Below are 23,101 nucleotides of genomic sequence, written 5' to 3' on the forward strand. Positions count from 1 at the left end.
GTAGCTGGGACTACCGGCGCGTGGCACCAGGGCCGGCTAATTTTTGTATTTTTGGTAGAGACGGGTTTCACCATGTTGGCCATGCTGGTCTCAAACCCCTGACCTCGTGATCCGCCCGCCTCGGCCTCCCAAAGTACTGGGATTACAGGCGTGAGCCACCGCGCCCGGCCATTCTTTTCATATATGATATGAAAACAAGAAAGCTCTGCCTCGCAGAGCTAGTGGGATGGGGTGGGGAAGACTGGAGGACAGACGGAACTGGCTGCACCTCAAGCTCTTGGAGTGGATTGTCTAAGGTTCTGCTCTTCTCCTCACCTGGGAAACAATTCGCTTCTTCATATCCCTTCCCCCATTGGCAGAATCTTGAGACTTGTCCAGAACTTTGCCCACGATTGGATTCAGAATAGCTGAGTCGCCCTCACAACCTCTGGATAGGGCTGCCCCAATTGCTTTGAGCCTGTCACTTTAAGAAAGACGACGCTATCTTTTTTCGACTATTCCTGCCTGTTCCGAAAGGTTGTTCTCTACACCCTAGGTCTGAGCTCTGACCCGGAAGTAGACGCCGCTGGGAGACGAGAAACGATCGGAACGTAGGAGGTCCAGCATTAAAGGGGGCGGACCGAGAGGGGCGTGCTTCGGTAGTGCAGAACACTCGCTGCAACTAGGGGAGTCCACGCCTCCACCTTTTCCCCGTCTCCTGTAACTCATTGGAAGGGCTGTGCGCCAATTACTTTGCCGTTACTCAATGGCTACTCAACTGTCTCTTTGGTTCCGCCCAGTCGTCTACCCTGGGTTGGCAACGCCTGGGTCTACGCATGCGCCCAAACGCTTTTACGCATGAACTTACTTTAGTTCTGGACTCTGCGCACGTCCAAATGGCACCCCTTGCGTCCTATCGCGCCACCACCTCTCTGCGCTTGCGCATTCATGCCGTCAAGTTTTCCTTTTCCGGGTCCCAATTGGAACCGTTGGGCGCATGCGCCACTGCAGGCTGGCGGCTCGCGGCTCCTTCTTCCGGCCTCCTCCTTAGGCCGGCACCGGCAGAAGCCCGGCGAGCGCGGAGCCCCAAGCGAGTGACCTGCGACCCCGGAAGTGGACCCCAGATCCTGGGGTTCTCCCTGGTCCGGAGACTAGAGAGCTGTCGCCTGCACCCCGGGAGCATCCACCCCACGCCCACCTCTGGATGCCGCCGACGGGTGCCCGGCCCGTGCCCCGCGCCTGCCTGCCAGCTCGGCCCCTCGGAGCAATTCTGGGCCACGAGTGGGGACGCGGACCCCGCCCCTGATGCAGCCCCACCCCCGCGTCTTGGCCTTGCACCGCTGACTGTCCCGGTCGGCCCCGCCCCCTGCCCGCACCCTCGCGCGGCCGAGCCCCCCCTCCCCCGCTGGGGAGGCCATGGCGTGAGCGTGAGGCCGGGCCCCGGGGCCCTCAGGCGCCAGACGGGGCATGGGCCGGGGGCCGCCCCCATGAGGGTCCCGGGAGTGGGGCGCGCGCAGCAGCGGCGGGGCCATGGGGTCGCAGGTGTTGCAGATCCTGCGCCAGGGGGTGTGGGCCTCGCTCACCGGCGGTTGGTTCTTCGACCCGCACCAGAGCACCTTCTCCAACTGCTTTCACCTCTATGTTTGGATCTTCCTGCTCATCTTTCCCTTCTTGCTGTACATGGTGAGACGCCACGGCCACCTGTAACTCCAGCCGGGAGAGGGAGGGCAGCCTGGCAGGGATTCGGGGCCGTGCCCTGGGCTCTGGGACGTGGAGAGAGAAGAATCACTGCAGAGTTTGGGTCTGTGTGGAAGAGGCCAAAGTCTACCTTTCTTGGATCGAGTGACCTTGAGCCCCACACTTAATCTCATCCAGCTAAACAGAAGACAGAGCTCCTTGCCGAGGGCTGTGTAGTGGTTGTGTGCAGAGGTGATGTTTCTAGTGAGTCTGTGAATCCCAGGTATGACGACGATGGCAGCTACATCCTGTAGTGGCAAGGTTTTGTGAAAAGGGACCTGGTTTACTTTCATCTTCAGGTCTTGCCTCCCAGCTTGATGGTGGCCGGCGTGTACTGCCTTGTGGTGGCTGTCATCTTTGCTGCTATCAAGACCGTCAACTATCGGCTGCATGCCATGTTTGACCAGGGCGAGATCGTGGAGAAGCGCAGCTCTACCATGGGGGAGCTGGAGGAAGAGCCTGCCCAGGGGGACAGCAATCCACCCAGGTGGGTGGGGTAGGGACTGTGCTGGGGATTGAGGGGTTTTGGTGCCTGGGCCTGAACCTTGCAGGGTGGAGTAGGGACTTAGGGAACATTGGCTTTCTGAGTGAATATGAACACTTGTCTTGTGTTAGCCCTGGAATTGTAAAATGGTTTCTGAAGAAGAAGCAGTGACAAAGATAGAAGTAGCATACACAGAGGAGAGGTTAACTCAAAGCTGCTGTTGTTTTTCACTGCCAGGGACCCCGGAGTGGAGATGACAGTGTTCCGGAAAGTCAGTTCCACACCCCCAGTGCGCTGCAGCTCCCAGCACTCTGTGTTTGGCTTCAACCAGGTCTCGGTGAGTGGGCCTGGACTTCAGCTTGTCCTCCTGTACCTCCACGAGCCAGTCCGTACTGTGGGTGCGTCCTGAGCCTACTTCTTGCCTTGTTTGCTCCTTCACGCCTCTCTCTGTCTACTCAGGAGCTGCTGCCCCGAATGGAGGACTCTGGGCCCCTCAGAGGTAGGTGGCTGCTCTTCAGGGTTGGAGCATAGTGCTGTGGAACAGGGGCTGGCATGCTGTGCCAGGGGGTCCTGCTGACACCTCTGGGGCCGTGGTTGCAGACATCAAGGAGCTGGTGCGGGAGCAGGGCAGCAACAATGTGATCGTGACCTCTGCCGACCGGGAGATGCTGAAGCTCAGCTCGCAGGAGAAACTGAGTGCGTGGGCCTTACGGGCCGAGGCTTGTGGGCTAGACCAGCTGTTTTGTCATTGAATCCCCTCAACTTTGGCTCCATCCTGGGTCTCCTCTGTATTCCTCTGTGGGACCTCCCCAGTGTGCTGCTGTGGCTGGGCTCTCAGGAAAAGTACAGGGCATAAGACCCCCCTTACCACCAGTTTCTTTTGCAGAAAACCGTTTTTCTCATTTTCTGTCTCCCATTCTTCTGGCAGTTGGAGACCTTCCCCAGACGCCTCCAGGGGCTGTCCCAGACCCCTCTCTTCCCAGTACAGACTCTTCAGAGCCTTCTCCCCTGGCTGGAGATGGAGCGCCCTGGAGCGGGAGCAGCATGGCTGACACTCCCATGAGCCCCCTCCTGAAGGGGAGCCTCAGCCAGGAGCTGAGCAAGAGCTTCCTGACCCTGACCCGGCCTGACCGGGCCCTGGTGAGGACCAGCAGTCGACGGGAGCAACGCAGGGGGGCAGGTGGCTATCAGCCCCTTGACCGGCGGGGCTCAGGGGAGCCCACGCCCCAGAAAGCGGGCTCCTCAGACTCTTGCTTCAGCGGTACTGATAGGGAGACATTGAGCAGCTTCAAGAGTGAGAAGACCAACTCCACCCATCTGGACAGCCCCCCAGGGGGGCCAGCCCCTGAGGGCAGCGACACAGACCCACCCTCTGAGGCTGAGCTGCCCGCCTCGCCAGACGCCGGGGTCCCCTCAGATGACACGCTGCGTTCCTTTGACACGGTCATTGGAGCAGGGACACCACCGGGCCTGGCTGAGCCGCTCCTGGTTGTGCGGCCCAAGGACTTGGCCCTGCTACGGCCTAGCAAACAGCAGCCACCCCTGCGAAGACACTCTCCACCTGGCCGTGCCCCTCGACGGCCCCTGCTTGAAGGTGGGGCCTTCTTTGAGGATGAAGACACCAGCGAGGGCAGTGAACTGAGTCCAGCCTCCAGTCTCCGATCGCAGCGCCGCTACAGTACTGACAGCTCCTCTTCTACTTCCTGCTACTCCCCTGAGAGCTCCCGGGGTGCAGCAGGGGGACCCCGGAAGCGGAGGGCCCCCCATGGGGCTGAGGAGGGAACTGCTGTGCCCCCCAAGCGGCCATATGGGACCCAGCGGACGCCTAGTACCGCCAGCGCTAAAACACATGCCCGAGTGCTGAGCATGGATGGGGCTGGGGGTGATGTTCTGAGGCCCCCACTGGCTGGCTCCAAGGCTGAGCTGGAGGCCCAGGTTGGGGTGGAGCAGGCTGCTGGTGAGCCTGCTGTGCTGCCTGCTGAGGCCCGAAGGGGACCTGCTGCCAACCAGCCCGGCTGGCGGGGGGAGCTGCAGGAGGAAGGTGCCGTGGGGGGAGGTGAGTACTGGCTCTAGAGGCAGGGGCTGGGGGACGTGAGCTACGGGCTTCGGTTTGGGCAAAGGGCAGGTAAAAGTGGATGTGGTCAGTGTCAGCTCAGCCTCTGTCATAGGCAGCAGACGGACGTGGGCTTGGTGATGATTGACATTGTCTGCGAAATCTCTTAGACATGGGCTCAGCCACTTGCCTTCACATCTTTGGTTAGCACCTGAATCTCTGTCCCCTGAGGACTCTCATCATCCACACTCATCCTTCCACCACCAGTGGGGTGGGGCAGGGCAGATCAGTGTCATGCTTGTTTGCAAGTAAGGAAACTGAGCATGTGGCTGTGTGACCTGGCTGGGCCCGAGCCGGGGCATGGTTGTACCAGGCTTTTAGCTTCCTGGCGGAGCACCATCTCCAGCCTTACTCCCCCAGCCCTGTCTGAGCATCTGTCACTTACGCTTGGGGACCTCTCTCTGGGCAGCAGCTGAGGAGACTGGCAGGCGGGACCGCTCAAGCAGTGTGAGGCGGACCCAGGCCATTCGGAGACGCCACAATGCAGGCAGCAACCCCACCCCTCCAGCCTCTGTCATGGGCTCGCCTCCCAGGTGAGCACCCTGCCGGCTGGGCCGAGGGGCACAAGGGGCCGGGGAGGGCCCACGAGCTCTAACTGGCGCTGACCTGGGGCTGACCCTCTCCAGCAGCCTGCAGGAGGCTCAGCGGGGCCGGGCTGCCTCTCACTCCCGGGCGCTGACTCTGCCCTCTGCGCTGCATTTCGCCTCTTCACTGTTGCTCACCCGGGCCGGTGCCAATGTGCATGAGGCCTGCACCTTTGATGACACCTCTGAGGGTGCTGTGCACTATTTCTACGATGAGAGCGGTGAGCCTTCCCCAAGCCCGTTGGCCCGGTGCCTCCCCGCCCTCCCCCAACAGCCTGAGTCCTCCCAGCAATGGTGCTTGCTCAGCCCTGTGGCAGGTACTCTGCTAATTCTGCCAGACATCAGCCTTGCAGCCTCTCTGAGGCACGGTGTCTGTGTCATCTTTTTCTCTGCTGATGAGGAAATGGAGGCTCAGCCTGCAGTACAGGGGAGATCTAAAGCCAGGGCAGGTGATTGCTGCGCCCAGGCTCTTGACCTGTAGGCCCTTTCCTGTCCAGAGGCTGGGCTGCCCTCTCAGAGGACACAGCACAGGGTTCTGCCTCATTTGATGGGTCTGGTGCCCACATGAGCCGGGCCTTGGTGCCCCTGTCTCTGCCACGCTGCATCATCTCCCATACCCTGCCCCAGGTGTGCGGCGCTCCTACACCTTTGGTCTGGCTGGAGGCGGCTACGAGAACCCTGTAGGGCAGCAAGGGGAGCAGGCAGCTAATGGAGTCTGGTGAGTTCCCAAGCCTGGCCTCCCAGGCCATTGTCTTGGTGGCCTGCATCTCTGGGCAGTTCCCTGAGCCTGGAGTTAGCTCTCTTCCTGCTGAGTTGGCAGAGGCAGCTCAGACCTGCAGGGGGAGGATGGGGAGCAGCAAAGGACAGACCTCTTCGGGTCCCTGGCTCCATGACACTCCAGGCAGGAAGTTTCTAGGAAGCTCAGGGCACAGCCTCAACACTCGGGCCAGGGCCTGGGAGGGAGGCACTTCTGCCACCTGACCCCAGCACTTTTGTCCCTTGGGTCCTGGTTGGTCTCGGCATAGACTGCCCCACCTGCCTGGCCTTGACTTTGACCCCACCCAGCCCCAGGGCTTGCCTATCGTGGGATCCTGATGGCTGCTGTTCTCACAGGGACCGACACTCACATTCCTCCAGCTTCCACTCAGCTGATGTCCCTGAGGCCACAGGTGGCCTGAACTTGCTGCAGCCGAGGCCTGTGGTTCTGCAGGGCATGCAGGTGCGCCGGGTGCCCCTGGAGATCCCGGAGGTGAGGAGCGGCCGGGGAAGGGCCGTGCCAGTGGGGCATGATGGGGTGGGCAGATCACTGAGTCTGGCCTGTATAGAGAGCTTGCCCAGGCGCCCCAGGAGGGATGGGCTGTGCTGAGTGAGGGCTCCAGGGGCCCTACTCTGAATGTCTTGACCTTTCATGCTGGCAGAGACTCTGAGTCTGAATGGCTGGAGAAGTCAATTATTTGTTTATTCTATGAATGCCTCTGGAGTATATTTCTAATTCTGGAGGAGCCCACGGTAAACGGGCTGTGGGTGTTAATGATGATACCTGTGGAAGTGGCGGTGTTCTGTTGCAAGCAGGGACCCTGTGGTGACTGTGCTGCCCTGCGTGCACTGTGCACATGTGGATGCTGGAGTGCTCTCTGTTAACATTTCTTGTCTCAGTATAGTCATAAACAGTGTTCTCTGTTGCTCTTAAGAACATCACAATTTGGACAGTAAATTTATGTGCTTAATCTATTAACAGCAGAAGTGCTGAGAATGCATAAAACACCATCTCAGAGTTTAAAAAATGATCATGAAAGCGTACCCGGCACCTGACCCTCAAGGCCACAGATAGGTTGAGCAGCCCCCAGAAGCTCCCATCTGCTCCCTTCTGGTTCCTTTCTTCCTTGTAACCATGTCGAGTGGAATCGTGGCCAACGGCCGCCTCCAGAGGGAAGGGCTGTGCGCCTCTGGCTCTCTGTTTTATCCTTGGAGCCCAGTGCAGGGCCGGGCCCATAGCTGGGGCCCCACAAGTGCTTGTTGAGTGAAGGATACAACAAATGAGAGAGGTCCAGTCATGTGCCCAGGGCCTCAGGGCTGGCGTTGGCACCTAGTCCTGTCCTCAAGGCTGAGCTCTGTATGTACTCTCAGATGGGGTAGTCAGAGTGACAGTGACAGACCCTGTCTGGGAGGAGGGTAGCATTTGTGCCAGGTCCCAAAGGACAAGTGGATTTCCCTGAGCTTCAGAAGAGGTGGGAGAGCCTGCCTGACTGGGGAAGACAGGTGTGGGAACTGTTGACTCTAGGCAGCCTCTGCAGCCATCGGGCCACATCCTGGAAACCTAGAGAGAGGAGGAGCCCTTTGGGATGAAGGGTTTGGGTGGAGTCTGGGGCCGCTAGACGGGGGCCTTTATATGCTGATGGAAATGGTCAGCCAGGCTGGTGTGCTGAAGGGGGGTAACAGTAGACCGTGTGTGGGGTGGCGGGGCTGACGGCCGCGGCTGTGGGGACTGCAGTTTGACCTGCTGGACCAGGACTCCCTGCACGAATCCCAGGAGCAGACGCTGATGGAGGAAGCGCCACCCCGGGCCCAGCATAGCTATAAGTACTGGCTTCTCCCTGGCCGCTGGACCTCTGTGCGCTACGAGCGGCTTGCCTTGCTGGCTCTGCTGGACCGGTGAGTGTCCTGCAGCCTTGGCCCCCAATTCTTGGAAAACCCCTGGACCTTGGCTCCCCAGACTCTCTACCTGTGGAGGCAGGCAGGCAGCAGAGAGCCTGACTCGGGGGAAGCTGAGGGCGTGTTGTTGACTGGAGTCTGTAGTGGTGGTTCCTATGGTTCATTTGTGGTGTAAAGGGATAGCCAAGTGGGTGGTGCTGTATTAAATCTTTCTATTCCAAAGTCCTGCTGAAAAAAACTCTTTTTTTGAGACAGAGTCTCTCTCTGTCGCCCAGGCTGGAGTGCAGTGGCGTGACCTCGGCTCACTGCAAGCTCCGCCTCCCGGGTTCACGCCATTCTCCTGCCTCAGCCTCCCAAGTAGCTGGGACTACAGGCGCCCGCCACCACGCCTGGCTAAATTTTTTTTTTTTTTTTAAAGTAAAGATGGGGTTTCACAGTGTTAGCCAGGATGGTCTCAATCTCCTGACCTTGTGATCCACCTGCCTTGGCCTCCCAAAGTGCTGGGATTACAGGCATGAGACCCTACTCCCAGCCGTCCTATTCACTTTTTTGTATTAGCTTCTGTTGATTTGAAAATTGAGTGCTGTAACCTAGAAAAGCTTACAGACCAGTTATCTCACCTTTCCCATTTCTCAGAGGGGACACCGAGTCCCAGAAAATCTGGTAGAGAAGTCAGATGACTTGCCCGTTGTAGAGAACTTGGGCCTAGAGCCCATGTGGCTTCCCATCCATTTGGGTTTCTCTAGATACAACGACTGGGTGCTGGTCCCATGTGCATAGCGTTGCACGCCCGAGATAGCATGCACGATGTAGCCACGTGCAGTTAACTCAGCCTCAGCTGGGGATGGGTGAATCCCGGGAGTGATGGCACCCTGAACTCTCAGCCCTCAATGTCCAGAGTGGGCAACGATTGGGAAGGAGAGAGCAATACAATGGTCTTTGGAACAGGTGCTGCCGGGCCGCATCCTCAAAATTATAGGTGTTTGCATCGTCAGAATACAAGGGTCTGGCATGGGCAGGGTCCCAGAGCTGGGCCTTTAGGGTAAGGTCCATCTCCCCCACTGCCCCACTGGAAGGTGAGGCCAGACGGGCATGCCCTGACTCGGCTGTCCCTGCAGGACGCGAGGAGTGCTGGAGAACATCTTCGGCGTGGGCCTGAGCAGCCTTGTGGCCTTCCTGGGCTACCTGCTGCTGCTCAAGGGCTTCTTCACCGACATCTGGGTCTTCCAGTTCTGCCTGGTCATCGCCTCCTGCCAGTACTCCCTACTGAAGGTCAGGCTGGGCTCCCTGTGTTTCCTTCCGCACCCAGCTTTTCCCCCAGATTGCCCTTCCCACCACTTCAGTTTTAAGGAGTATAAGCTAAAAGGTAGATAATTTGCCTAAGATTCCCTAGAGCCGCCCAGCTCTTTTACAAGCAAGAAAACTGAGGCTCAGGACAGTTCGGGGGCCTGACCTGGTCACTCATAACTGCCTAGTGGTGGAGCTGAACAGGTCCGGGGCCTCTGACCATCCCGTGGGCATCGGCTCTAGTTGCCAACGTAGCCCTGTCTCTTCCAGAGCGTCCAGCCTGATGCGGCGTCCCCCATGCACGTGAGTACCCATGGAGCAGCGCCTCTGGCCAGGAGGCCCCAGGAGGGGCTGAGACCAGGTGGGGAGGAGGGTAGGGCATGGAGGGCTGGGGCTCCCTCATCCCTCACCTCCATCGCCCCCACCTGGCCAGGCTCTCCAGCTTGGACCCAGGGCCAGGCCTGGGGCCCTTGAGTGTGTGCATGTGCCAGAGGCGTGGCCAGTGGGGGAGACCCAGCTCCTCATGCGCTGACCCCTCAGGGCCACAACTGGGTGATCGCGTACAGCCGGCCTGTCTACTTCTGCATCTGCTGTCTGCTCATCTGGCTGCTGGACGCCCTGGGCTCAGCTCAGCCCTTCCCACCTGTCTCCCTCTATGGCCTCACGCTTTTCTCCGCCTCCTTCTTCTTCTGTGCCCGAGACGTGGCCACTGGTGAGGCTGGGGCAGGGATGAGGTGGCCCAGGAGAGTGAGTCCCCAAGGGTGGGCCACGGGAAGCCAGCAGGCTGACTGGGCCTTCGTGTCCCTTCCCTGCCAGTGTTCACCCTGTGCTTCCCCTTCGTCTTCCTCCTGGGCCTCCTGCCCCAGGTCAACACCTGCCTCATGTACCTGCTGGAGCAAATAGATATGCATGGCTTCGGGGGCACAGGTATGATGCCCACAGGTGGTTCAGGGGAGGGGTCCGTGCGGAGGCCCAGGAGGGCCCTCGGATTGGGTCCTTGGCTCCACCCTTGCGGAACCTTCTCCCACATCTGTACTGCAGACTCAAGGTTTCCGCCCTCTCCTCTCTCCTTCCCTCCCCAGGCAAGTGGTTTAAATCTGAGAATCTTGGAAGCTCTGAAGGCCCCTTGGGGCTTGGAGCAACAGAGAGCAATGGACTGGGAGTGCCATTCCAGGGAGGCCAGCCTCTGGGAGTTGAGGGGAAGTGGGGCTAGGGTTGAGGTGGGTATCTGCAGGTGAGAGCTGGGCTGTACTTCTCCCTTCCACACAGCCGCCACCAGCCCGCTCACGGCAGTCTTCAGCCTCTCCCGCAGCCTGCTGGCCGCTGCCCTGCTCTACGGCTTCTGCCTTGGGGCCATCAAGGTAGGGGTGGCTTTCGAGGTAGGGGCATGCTGCAGTGCGGAGGGGTGGTTGGGGCGGGGCTGTGAACTGGGCTCAGCAGTGGCTTCTCACATGGGGGCAGCCCGGACCCCATGTTTACCTCACCTCCCCTGACCAGCATGGATTCTCTCCCCAGACTCCGTGGCCAGAGCAGCACGTCCCTGTCCTCTTCTCAGTCTTCTGTGGCCTCCTGGTGGCGCTGTCCTACCACCTGAGCCGGCAGAGCAGCGACCCCACCGTGCTCTGGTGGGTCCCCGCACGCGCCTGTGCTCGCGCTGAGCTGGTGTGTGTACTCTGGGTCGTGTGTTTGTGTCTGCACAGTAGGGGTTTGTGTCTGTGCATGTGCCAGTGACTGGGGCCGGGGGGAAGAAGAGGCGTCCTCCTCCTGACTCTTCCTCACCCCCAGGTCTCTGATCCGGAGCAAGCTCTTCCCTGAGCTGGAGGAGCGCAGCTTGGAGACAGCCCGGGCCGAGCCCCCGGACCCCTTGCCGGACAAGATGCGCCAGTCAGTGGTGAGGGGGCGGGGGGTGGGATTCTGTGGGGAGGTGGTGACAGGTTCTGGGGGTACTGGGAGGGGCATGTCCAACCTGGGCTGCTGGGCAGCTGAGTGTCTCTCCTGGCCGGGCAGCTGAATGTCTCTCCTGGCCCTGCAGCGTGAGGTCTTGCACTCCGACCTGGTGATGTGTGTGGTTATCGTCGTGCTCACCTTCGCCATCAGTGCCAGCACCGTCTTTATTGCCCTGAAGGTTTGTGTGGCATGGGCCGCCGCTGCCTCTCACTGTCTTGGTGGGAGCCTGCTCGATCTGAGCACCCTGGGCAGCCCCTCCCCGGCCTGTGCCAGGTGGCCCTCTGTGGCCCCTTGGTCTGCTCCCGTCGGCTGAGCCTCTGGCCTCTCCTTCCTGCAGTCGGTGCTGGGTTTCGTGTTGTACGCACTGGCTGGGGCCGTGGGCTTCTTCACACATTACTTGCTGCCACAACTCCGCAAACAGCTGCCCTGGTTCTGCCTGTCACAGCCTGTGCTGAAGCCGCTGGAGTACAGCCAGTATGAAGTGCGTGGTGAGTTCCCGCCCCTGATGGCCAGGCCTGGGCAGTGGTTCAGGCTGCAGCCTGGCTGGTGAGAGCTGTGGTCCTCTCAGCTCAGGAGTGCCAGCAGGGGGCACTCACTGCCCACACTATCCTTTCTGCACCCTCCCTGCCCTCTGTGTCCGTGTTGCCCTGCTGCGCTCTCCACCTACTCTTCTCCCCGTGCCCTGCTGTGCCTTTCCCTTGCCTACGTTGCCCTGGTCCTGCCCTCCTTGCTGTCTGTGAGGAGATGGAAGAATGAGAACCCCAGGGCCCTGAAGGGATCTCTTGTCCAGAATTAAACACTGGTCATCAATGGACCAGAGCTGCCTGGAGCACATTTTTACTGGGCTGCGTAACAGTTTTTAAAAAATCATGGAGCCTGTATTTTGGCATCTTGATCTGAGATATGAAAATCCATGTTTCTTGAGTTTTTCTTAAACGACAGAAGATTCTGCCTCCCGGACTAGCATCCCTGTGTGGCTACAACCAGCCTGAACCGAGGGATCTGCCCTTTAGAAGGGCCCAGCTCACGGGCTCACTGTGCAGTCAGGCCCTAGCCAGCCTGCTGTACGTGGGTGTTTGCGATTTCATCATTGGCCTTGTTTTTGCAGACAGCAAAGCAGGGCAGAGCACCCACCATAAGGCAAGCCTCGATGTGCTAAGTGGCATGTGGAGCCCTTTCCCGCAGGGCTCGTTGCTCTCATTTGAGCTGCCACACATCAGCCCTCCCCCGAGAGTCTCTGGGGACTCAGGACAGCACAGCCTGCCCTCCTAGGGAAGGACTTCCACAGGGAAGGTGGGTGTGTGGAAGCCAGGTACTGAGTCCTGGCCTCTGCACACAGGTGCTGCCCAGGTGATGTGGTTTGAGAAGCTGTATGCTGGCCTGCAGTGCGTAGAGAAGTACCTCATCTACCCAGCCGTGGTGCTCAACGCCCTCACGGTGGATGCCCACACAGTCGTCAGCCACCCGGACAAGTACTGCCTCTAGTGAGGACCACCCCACCCTCAACGATCCCATCACCTACTTTCCCTTTTGATCCATGGGGAAACTGAGGCCTAGAGAGGGAATGAGTCACGTCTAAGGTTGCTCAGCAAGCTAAAGCAGGAGAAGTGTTGCCTCTTCAAAAGCAAATGTGTTCCCACCACTGCCTTTGGAAGAGCAGGGACTAAGAGTCACGGGTCGGGCCCAAAAGAGCAGGGGTCAACCCGGCAGAGCAGAGGCCAGGGGTTGCTCTCCGGCCAGAGTAGGCAAGGGATGGGACACCTATACCCACTGCCCCTGGTCCCCTACCAAGCACCTGATGCCTGCCCCTTGCCCACAGCTGCCGGGCGCTGCTGATGACCGTGGCTGGGCTGAAGCTGCTGCGCTCAGCCTTCTGCTGCCCTCCGCAGCAGTACCTGACGTTGGCCTTCACTGTCCTGCTCTTCCACTTCGACTACCCGCGCCTCTCCCAGGGCTTTCTGCTTGACTACTTCCTCATGTCCCTGCTTTGCAGCAAGGTGAGCTGGTGGCTGTGGCCCAGATGCCAGGCTGCCCAGTGGGAGCAGAGCCAACTTCTGTCTGAGTGGGAAGAGAATTTCCTGAGGGCCTGTAGCCACCGCTCTGTATCAGCCCCATGGGCCTTTGCAGCAGCTTCTCAAGGAAGGAGTTACTTCTGCCCTCTACAGAGAGGAAGCTGAGGCTGAAGGAGGTTGAGGGACTTGCCTCAGGTTTTCAGAGAATTGGTGGTCAGCCAGGATTTGAACCCAGGCCTGTCTGACTCCACGACCACCTCCTCAGAAATGGTTAGGGTAATCAGGACCTGGCCTTACCCTCTGAATGCAAACCTCTGAGTTCTGCACCCCTTTGCCACCCTGGATCCAGAGCAGTCAGAGCTGAGTTTCGGAAGCTCCTAGTGCCTTGGCGTGTATAGGTGCTCTGCTGGCTGTGACATTCCCAGGGCTTGGGGGGCTCTTTGAACTAAGGACCATTCTCCTGCACCCTACTGGAGGCCAGCAGTGGTACCTGGAACCCAGGCAGGCCTGAGCCTTTTTCTCCCTCATGTGAACATTCTCTTCTTGTTTTCTGACCTGCCCAGGATGGTGGGCATCCACACTGCGTACTCTCTAAGGGCAGGGCTATGGCTCTCCTCGACTTTCAGTACTATAGTCCAGCTTCAGCCTCACCAGTGACTTAGTGGCATGACCTGAGGAGGTCATTTACATTATGTGTCTTCTCTGAACTTCAACTTTTCCATCTGTGAAATGGGGCCAGCAATAGGAATAAGAAGCTCACAGGGTACTTGTGTGAACTAAATGGCCACTGCCCCTTAGAGCTCAGGCAGGGGTTGCTAATGGTGTCAGGTGCCTGGAGCCATGTCCAGAGCACAAGGGCTGGCAGTGATCTTGAGCTTGGCCCCAGTGGGATGACCCAAGCCTCTGAATGGGGCCTGGCATCTAGGGGCTTCCATGAGTGACCCTGCATGTCTTTTTTCTTCTCCCTGTTGGCCCTGCCAGCTGTGGGACCTGCTGTACAAGCTGCGTTTCGTGCTGACCTACATCGCGCCCTGGCAGATCACCTGGGGCTCGGCTTTCCACGCCTTTGCCCAGCCCTTTGCCGTGCCACGTATCCGGCCTGTGTTTGGGTGGGGTTGTGCAGGGAGGGCTGTGGCCTGGGGCAGTGGGGGGTAGTGGGGGGCTGGGAGGTCCTGTTACCCACTGCCTCCTTGACTGTGGCTCAGACTCGGCCATGCTGTTCGTCCAGGCCCTGCTCTCGGGGCTCTTCTCCACACCTCTCAACCCGCTGCTGGGCAGCGCGGTCTTCATCATGTCCTATGCTCGGCCCCTCAAGTTCTGGGAGCGTGACTACAAGTGAGTCTCACAGGAGGCGGGAGCACGCCCAGCAGGACAGGAAGGGAGGGGTGTGGAGCCCAGGCTGGAGGCCACCCACAGAGGGGCCCACAGCAGGTATGGGAGGGCTTGGGCACAGTGGGGACACTTGAGGTGGTGGATCTGATGCGGGCAGAGCCTGCACCAGGCCAAGGCCTCGGGCTCACAGCTTGGGGATGGTGGGGTCTGGGGATGAGCCCAGCCTCCCTGCTTCCTGGCTGTGTGTCCTGTGTGAGTCCCTTCATGTCCCTGAGCCTCAGTCTCCTCATCTGCCTGCATAACGGGGCTGTCCTGGATGGCGTTGGCCTTGTGGCACAGGGAGAGCAATGAGCAGGGTGCACGCTCTCTTCACCTTCTCGGCCAACCGCCTTGTTGCTCTCTGTCTGAACAGCACTAAACGTGTGGATCATTCCAACACCCGCCTGGTCACACAGCTGGACCGGAACCCTGGTGTGTACCCAGCCATCCAAGGGGCTTTAGGGCAGGGCCTCCCTGGGGAGGGAGCCTCGCTAACTTGTCACTTTGTCCGTTTGCCTGTCTGTTCTGGGTCCTAGGCGCTGATGACAACAACCTCAACTCCATCTTCTATGAGCACCTGGCGCGTTCGCTGCAGCATACCCTGTGTGGGGACCTGGCGCTGGGCCGCTGGGGCAACTACGGCCCTGGCGACTGCTTCGTCCTGGCCTCCGACTACCTCAACGCTCTGGTGCACCTCATCGAGGTTGGCAATGGCCTCGTCACCTTCCAGCTGCGTGGCCTTGAGTTCCGGGGTGAGCCGCAGGACCAGGCTCGGGTGGGCAGACACGGCTCGGGCCTGACGTGGGAGCTGCGTTCAATAGCACATGCGAGTGAGGTCCAGTCTAGCTCTGCCCAGGCTGGCAGGTGGCCTTGGGCAAGGCACTCCTCCCTGGGCCGCATTTCCCAGTCTGAGCAATGAGGTGGCAGGGTCTCTTGGCCAAGCCCTGTGCCTGCCCCAGCTTTAGGTCCCAGTGACTCTACAGGTCATTGCAGTAAGGGCCTGGGCCTGGAGGCCTGAGTTCTCATTCCCAGCCTGCTCTGTGGTCTCAGGCTTGGCCCACGGATTGGGCGCCATGAGCGAGCCAGCTCCTTCCTCTCAGGAAGACATGTGTTGAATGCCTGAAGAGTGCAGAGGGGCAGACCCTGTGTCCCTGCTCCCTCCTGCCCTGCCCTTGGATGCTGGGAGTTGGAAGGGGACAGGCAGGCGCTCCTTTGTGAATGTTCGCATCCAATAAGGTTGACTCCCCTGGCGTCCAGGGGGGTGAATGGCAACAGGCCTCTGATGCCATGTTGGTCACTCTCCCAGGACGGGGCAGGTAGGGATTGTTCTTGCGGCCCCTGACTGCACACTCCTCCCCCACAGGCACTTACTGCCAGCAGCGCGAGGTGGAGGCCATCACCGAGGGTGTGGAGGAGGACGAGGGCTGTTGCTGCTGCGAACCCGGCCACCTGCCACGGGTCCTGTCCTTCAATGCCGCCTTCGGGCAGCGCTGGCTGGCCTGGGAGGTGACAGCCAGCAAGTACGTGCTGGAGGGCTATAGCATCAGTGACAATAACGCTGCCTCCATGCTGCAGGTCTTCGACCTCCGCAAGATCCTCATCACCTACTACGTCAAGGTACGGCGGGCAGGCGTGGCCAGGCAGCAGGGCCCCTGCTGGTGAGCGCTCGCTGGCCAGAGACCCCAGGACCCCTTTCTGGGTTGTTGGGAACCTGTTTTGTCCAAGGGAAGCCAAGGCCTCAGAGTTTAAGTGTCCCCCGAGGTGCCACTGCCAGACCTCAGATTACAAGGGTCTCTGTGCCCATATGGCTCTGATAGGTTCCCAGGCAAGGAAGGCTTGCTTTGGGCAGTGAGTATGGGGCAGGTGGGCAGTTGCAGAGGCCGGCCTTTGAAACCACCTGCCCCCTGCCCCCAGCTCACCCAGCACAGAGCAGTGGTAGAGCTAGCAGTTGTTGCGTTAATGATCGTCATGGGAGCGGCTGCCTGAGCAGTAGCATTTGCCTTGGGTGGGCGCTATGCTGGACATCTCTCCTGAGCTGGGTAGAGTCCCCCTACTCTTTGAGAGGGGCCCTGCTGTCTCACAGATGTGGAAGTTGGCTTGCAGAGGTTCCAGAATCTGAAGAAAGTGGCCAAGCCAGGCTTTGAACCCGGGCCAGCCCTCTGAGCCACGGAGCTTTCCTGCCTCAGCCTGGGGGCTCTGAGCCAGGCCTGAGGATCTTGAGACCTCTTGGGGATGGTGGGGGTTGCTGAGGCAATGTGGGGTGCATAAGGAGCCCTGGAATGGGGGTTCTGATCAGCCTGGAATGTTTCTTCCCTGTGTGCCTCAGCTTACCCCTTGAGAAGTGGGGGTTATTGCAGTTCTCTGAGATGGCAGAAATGTTGAGACTTGGCCAGGCGTGGTGGCTCATGCCTGTAATCCCAGCACTTTGGGAGGCCAAGGCAGGTAGATCTCTTGAGGTCAAGAGTTTGAGACTAGCCTGTTCAGTGTGGCGAAACCCCATCTCTACTAAAAATACAAAAAAATTAGGTGGGTGTGATGGTGGGTGCCTGTAATCCCAGCTACTCAGGAGGCTGAGACAGAAGAATCGCTTGAACCTGGGAGGCAGAGGTTGCAGTGAGCCAAGATCGTGCTACTGTACTCCAGCCTGGGCGACAGAGCAAGACTGTCTCAAAAAACAAAAGGAAAGAAAAAAAAATTTTGAGGCTTGTGGTGCCCAGAATAAGGGTACTGGGAGTGGGGTGGCCTGCTGGTCACAGTCCAGGCTCCCACATGCCTTCTTAGGATCTGCCTTGGCACTCCCTATGTTGGGCTCGGGGGGTGGCCTATTGGGGCCCAGGTGAGCCTGCCACCTGCCACCTAGGTTCCCTCTTCAGCAGTTTCACGCGCCGATGGCTGTCCTTCTCTAAAGGACATCCTGTCCACACCACGTATTAGAGGAGCTGTCATTTCTTTGTCATTCCTTCTGCCCTCCCAGCCACTCCTAGGCAAGGATTTGTGAGACCACCCCCTTTTCATCAAGAAGGAGGCTGTGTCTAGAGAGGGACATTCCCAGTCCCAGGTCACCCAGAGGTGATGGCCCAGTCTACCTTCTGGTCCCATCTTGAGAGAGGTGCCCTTGCCCAGGTTGCCCCGCTGTGCCTGCCAGGCCAGGGCCAGCAGATTGAGATGTGCCCGGCCAGGTCTCTTGTCCCATGAAGAAGCTGACTTGCCACATCTAAGGCTGCCTCAAAGGCTGGGCAGAATTTGAGTCTGGAGGAAATGCTTGGAGGACCTGGGGTGGCTCCGCTGAGGATGTGGACTGAGGGTGAAACTTGGAAGGACAAGTCAGGGCTGCTGGGGTGGGGCGGGGGGAGGCAGGTGTGCTGGAGAGCTTAGTGCATTTGGGGAAGTGTCTCAGCTGCAAGAATAGGTCCTTTCCAGCCTTCGAGGTTGGCCAGTCAGGGCAGAGCCCCTCCTGTAGCTTTGCCCTTCTCGTGGGAGTCACTGGGCTCTCAGACCTGCTCCTGCAGCTGGGAAAGACCACAAGAGTAGGAAAAGGCACCATGGCTTGAGGCTGCACGGAGTCCGGGCAGTGCTTCCCGGGAAGCACCCTGGGCAGAGCCCAGCTTGCAGTGAGCGCTCACAGGTGGAGCCGCTGCTGGTATTGCCCCCGTCTTCAGTTTCCTCCCGAGATGTCTGTGAGTGTTGTGTCAGAGAAAAGGATGGCGCTGGTGAAGGTTAACCAAGCACCTGAGCACCTGATATGTGCCAGGCCAGCTCCTCCCCCGTCCCTGAAACTTTTCTTCTTTCTTTCTTTCTTTTTTTTTGTTTGAAACAAGGTCTCATTCTGTTGTCCAGGCTGGAGTGCAGTGGCGCCATCTGGGCTCACTGCAATGTCCACCTCACAGGTTCAAGCAATCCTCCCACCTCAACCTCCCAGGTAGACGTGCACCACCACGTCTGGCTAATGTTTGTATTTTTTGTAGAGATGGGGTTTCACTATGTTGTCCAGGCTGGTCTTGAACGCCTGGGTTCAAGCGATCCTCCCACCTCTGCCTCCCGAAGTGCTGGGATTACAAGTGTGAGCCACCCTGCCTGGCCAAAGCTTTTCTTTTCTGGGTCTTTTTAGCAGCTCTGGTACATTTGCCCTGTACATTTGCTCCTATACATTTGCCCCAACCCCTGCTTATAACCAACAGGGCCTTTTAACAAGAGATCCAGGAGCCCCCAGCTTTGGGTACCAGGTGTGCTCGTGGCTTCTTTCTGAGGCGAGGCCTGAATGTGTGTCATGCTTCAGCTGCCTAAAGGGACCTGTGACCCAGGCACTCTGAGGCAGGCCCGCTACTACAGCCTGCCCTTCCGGCCCCAGATCTGGATCCCACAATGTCATGATGGGGAAGGTCTGGTGTTCAGACTGCAGTTCAGTCTGTCCTGCCCGCCTCGCTCCCCGGCCCCCGCCCATGTGACATTTGGATGTTCCCTTGCACGGGGTTCTGTTTGTGCAGCGACACCAGCCCCTGCTGTTGCCCCGCCCACAGGCTGCACAGGCACTGAAGGTTCACCTGAGGGCCTCACCCCAGGGTCGAGGCCGGCCTGAGGCGGGTGGGGGACAGGGTTCAGGGCAGCTGGGGCCATTCCCACCTTGATGACTTGGAAGCTGAGGTGGTAAAGGTTGAGCATGATGATCTTGTTCTCAGGGGCTGCCATCTGTCTGAGCCTCATATTTCTCATATAAACGGCATATTCTGGGTCAGAGGCAGGCAGATGCTTCCTGTGAGTGCTGGCTCCAGCACAGGACTTACCACTCTGTAAGTGGGTGCTTCCTGGTGACTTTGTTGCTCCTCCTCCCTGGCTTAGGGGAAGGAGCCAACTTGCCTAGTTGCTCTTGAGAGCTGAGACGGCTTTAGGAGCGAGGCATCCCAGAAAGCAGACTTCAGCTCAGTCTTGGGGAGGAGCCTCTGAACCTCCATGCTTTCTCCTCCAGTGGCCAGGGCTGGGGCCCTGGCCTGACACCTGCCCCTCCTCTCCCAGAGCATCATCTACTACGTGAGCCGCTCACCAAAGCTGGAGGCGTGGCTCAGCCACGAGGGCATCGCGGCAGCCCTGAGGCCTGTGCGGGCGCCCGGCTATGCTGACTCGGATCCCACCTTCTCTCTGAGTGTGGATGAGGACTATGACCTCCGCCTGTCTGGCCTCTCGCTGCCCTCCTTCTGCGCAGTGCACCTCGAGTGGATCCAGTACTGTGCCTCCCGGCGCAGCCAGGTCAGGCTCCACTACCTGAGGCTGCTACCTGGGGCTGTGGGACCTGGGCTTCCCTGCCTCCCTTCTCCCTATTTGGTTTCCTCTCACTCTGAGCCTCCCTTGGCCTGGGCCCCAGCCCCCACTCCAAGTTCCCTGTCCCAGGTCTGAGCTGGGCTCTGGGATGGGGGTCCTTATGCCACAGCCCGTGGACCAGGATTGGAACTCCCCGCTGGTCACGCTGTGTTTTGGCCTGTGTGTGCTGGGCCGCCGGGCCCTGGGGACAGCCTCTCACAGCATGTCTGCAAGGTGAGTGCTTGGGTGTCCTACTGGGCCTACTGCCGTCCCCACCCCACCTCCTCCACGAAGAGCCCTGTGGTCTCTGGCCGCAGTGGCCACAGAAACTGCAGTGGCCCTTCCTATTGGGGTACCTCTTCTCCCATGGGCAGGGCGCTTCCGGGTCATGACCTTGCCTGCTCTTCAGCGCTCTGTGAGAGACATGGGCAGAGATTGGCCTCTTTGTCAAGATGGGGAAACTGAGGCCCAGCGTGAGGAAAGGCCTCTGCTTGGATCACTCTGAAGCCTTACCCCTGGGTCTTCGACACCCCTCTCTTTCCCCTCCCTGTTCTTCCTCCCACTTAGCCTGGAGCCCTTCCTCTACGGCCTGCACGCCCTGTTCAAGGGGGATTTTCGCATCACCTCCCCACGCGACGAGTGGGTCTTTGCCGACATGGACCTGCTTCACCGCGTTGTGGCGCCTGGGGTTCGCATGGCCCTCAAGCTTCACCAGGTGGGGGAGGGGTGTACCCAGCAGCATGGCCAGGTGGGGAATGAAGCCTCTCTCCAGGGCAGGGGCCACTGACCCCAGTCCCCCTGCCCTCCCTACCAGGACCACTTCACGTCCCCAGATGAATATGAGGAGCCAGCAGCCCTCTACGATGCCATTGCGGCCAACGAGGAGCGGCTGGTCATCTCACATGAGGGTGACCCGGCATGGCGCAGCGCCATCCTCAGCAACACGCCCTCCCTGCTGGCGCTGCGCCACGTCCTGGATGACGCCTCTGATGAGTACAAGATCATCATGCTCAACCGGCGCCACCTCAGCTTCCGAGTCATCAAGGTGGGGCCGGCCCCACCTGCCCTAAGCCCTGCCCCCAAAACCCCTTGGGCCAGTTCCCTGACCCTGGCATGTGGCTCTCAGGTGAACCGGGAGTGCGTGCGTGGCCTGTGGGCCGGCCAGCAGCAGGAGCTGGTGTTCCTGCGCAACCGCAATCCTGAGCGCGGCAGCATCCAGAATGCCAAGCAGGCGCTTCGCAACATGATCAACTCCTCCTGTGACCAGCCGCTGGGCTACCCCATCTACGTGTCGCCTCTCACCACCTCGCTGGCTGGCAGCCACCCCCAGCTACGGGCGCTGTGGGGTGGCCCCATCAGCCTGGGTGCCATTGCCCGCTGGCTCCTGCGCAGCTGGGAGAGGTGAGGCCTCGGGAAGGGGTGACGTGTGGCACGGGAGGAAGCTGAGGTGCAGTGCCTCCCTCCTGGGTCTCAGAGGGAGGACGTGCTGGAGCCAGGGCTTGAATCCCAAGAGATGACCCCCTCCCAGAGCTGACCTGCCCCTCCTAGATGTCACCTTCCCCCCAGAGCTAACAGTGGCCTTTAGCCGTCAAGCACTGTTGACAACGCACCCTCAAAAGACTCTGCAAAGTAGGTGGCAGCTTCTTAGAGGGGAGGATCCTGGGGCTCAGAGGTATTAGGTGACTTGTCCTAGGGCTGAGGATTCATGCTTGTGAGGACTCTGGCCTCAGCCATGTCTCTCCTGATCCCTTTTCTACCTCCCCACCCCCAGGCTTCACAAGGGCTGTGGTGCCGGCTGCAATAGTGGCGGGAACGTGGATGATTCAGACTGTAGCGGGGGCGGTGGCCTGACCTCCCTCAGCAATAACCCCTCCATGGCACACCCCACGCCTGAGAACACGGCAGGTGAGCAGGCGAGGCTGGGCTGAACCTGTGGGTGAGAAGTGCAGCCCAGCTGAGGTCTCTGCTGTCTTGTCTGTCTCCTACAGGCAATGGTGACCAACCCCTCCCACCAGGCCCTGGCTGGGGGCCGCGGCCCTCCCTGAGTGGCTCTGGTGATGGGCGGCCCCCACCTCTGCTGCAGTGGCCTCCCCTCGGCTCCCTGGACCACCCCTGCATCGCCTACCCCCACAGAGGGTCCCCGGACCTCACGGCCCCCTGGCCCTGGTCTCCTCAGTTCTGAGGGCCCCAGTGGGAAGTGGAGCCTGGGGGGCCGGAAGGGGCTGGGAGGATCTGATGGGGAGCCAGCCTCAGGTAGCCCCAAAGGAGGTACCCCCAAATCTCAGGTAAGGCACTTGTGGGAGGGTTGGGTCGCAGAAGGCTAAGGCCTGCTCATCTGCCAACCTCTCTCCCCTCCCCCAGGCGCCTCTAGACCTCAGCCTCAGCCTCAGCCTCAGCCCGGATGTCAGCACTGAGGCCTCACCCCCCAGAGCTGCCCAGGACATTCCTTGCTTGGACAGCAGTGCCCCTGAGAGTGGCACACCTATGGGTGTGCCGGGCGACTGGCCTGCCCCTGTCGAGGAGCGTGAGAGCCCGGCTGCCCAGCCCCTGCTGGAACACCAGTACTGAGCTACGTGGCGCCCACTGGACTTCCTCCTAGGACTCAGTAACGGACCTGCTCTGCTGCCTCTCTGCTGGACCACAGAACTGAGTGGCTTTGGCCTCCATGTCTGAACCCTGACCTCTGGCTGCCTTGGCCAGAGTACCAAAACTGAATGACCCAGACCTCTGACCTTGACCCCGATCTCTCTCATCCCCAGTCCAGGGCCTGGGCTACCCAGATGGAGGCAGTCAGCCTCCCAGCCAGACCCTAAGAGCCAAACCATGGGCTGGTCCCTCTTGGAGCCCGTGGTCAGGACCACCTCAGCCCCTGGGCCTGCACTGACTGCAGGGGTGGCCCCCTTGGCCTGGACCTGGGGTCTGAAGTGTGGGAAGGGTGGTTTCTTTATTTCCTTTTTTTTTTTTTTTTTGGTTTTTTTTTTTTTTTTTTTTTTTGTGCTTCGGAGACATCAGAATTAATAACACTATTTTTGATTTTGGTTGGCAGTTTCTTTTTCTACCTGGGAATGGGTACATGATAGTATGGGTGGCCAAGTTGGGATGGACAAGCACACAGAGGGGTGAAGGATGTGGGGCTGAAGTCTGGTAGATATCAAGGGCAGACCAAGGTGGGGTTCCGGTAGAACCAGGTCCTCTTCCCCGCAGGACTGCTCCCTTTTCAAGCCTTTATCTGAAGGGTATTGTCTGCCATTTCCCACCATATGGCCAGAGACTTCCAGGTCTGGTGGCTCCTACATTTATCAGGCTTGTCCTTGGCAAAAGCGTTTCTCTGGACCTCAGTTGCTCCAAGGCGTATAGAGATGACACCTGTCTAAGGTGTTTTATGAATAAATGAGAGCGCGCTAGTGGAACAGTTGCCCAGGGCCTAGGGCTTAGCAAGTGCTCCATAAAGTAGTGGCAGACTCTTGAGCATCTGCTGTATACTGGCAGAGAAGTGGACGCTAGCCCTCCCGGTTGGTCTGGAAGGCAGGCACAGGTTTCTTAGCCGAGGAAATAGCCTTAGAATCAGCACTGCTCGGGGCTGACCGCCGCCAGGCCTGAAATCCCCGCTGCTGCGCTTCCCGCCGCAGATAGCTCCTGGCCG

The 23,101-nt window shown here is 59.5% G+C and overlaps 1 protein-coding gene across 1 annotated transcript; it reads left to right on the top strand.

Annotated features, from left to right (window-relative positions):
- Positions 1-105: 105 nt before the first annotated feature.
- Positions 106-22,496, top strand: PCNX3 (pecanex 3). Its single transcript, XM_017893982.1, is given in 36 exon segments — positions 106-1,662; positions 2,016-2,203; positions 2,438-2,537; positions 2,660-2,699; positions 2,801-2,896; positions 3,129-4,256; positions 4,723-4,846; positions 4,940-5,118; positions 5,525-5,615; positions 6,011-6,146; positions 7,428-7,549; positions 8,668-8,821; positions 9,107-9,139; positions 9,377-9,548; positions 9,653-9,763; positions 10,106-10,197; positions 10,352-10,461; positions 10,622-10,727; positions 10,869-10,961; positions 11,121-11,271; positions 12,123-12,267; positions 12,603-12,780; positions 13,777-13,885; positions 14,001-14,130; positions 14,540-14,598; positions 14,703-14,918; positions 15,530-15,783; positions 19,177-19,407; positions 19,589-19,692; positions 20,026-20,173; positions 20,273-20,503; positions 20,585-20,859; positions 21,230-21,363; positions 21,447-21,546; positions 21,548-21,743; positions 21,820-22,496. Coding segments are annotated over 36 exon segments (6,096 nt in total). The 5' UTR covers positions 106-1,509; the 3' UTR covers positions 22,027-22,496.
- Positions 22,497-23,101: the final 605 nt, after the last annotated feature.

Source organism: Rhinopithecus bieti, unplaced genomic scaffold (genome assembly GCF_001698545.2).
Source record: "Rhinopithecus bieti isolate Rb0 unplaced genomic scaffold, ASM169854v2 scaffold_1017, whole genome shotgun sequence".
Lineage (NCBI taxonomy): Eukaryota > Metazoa > Chordata > Mammalia > Primates > Cercopithecidae > Rhinopithecus > Rhinopithecus bieti.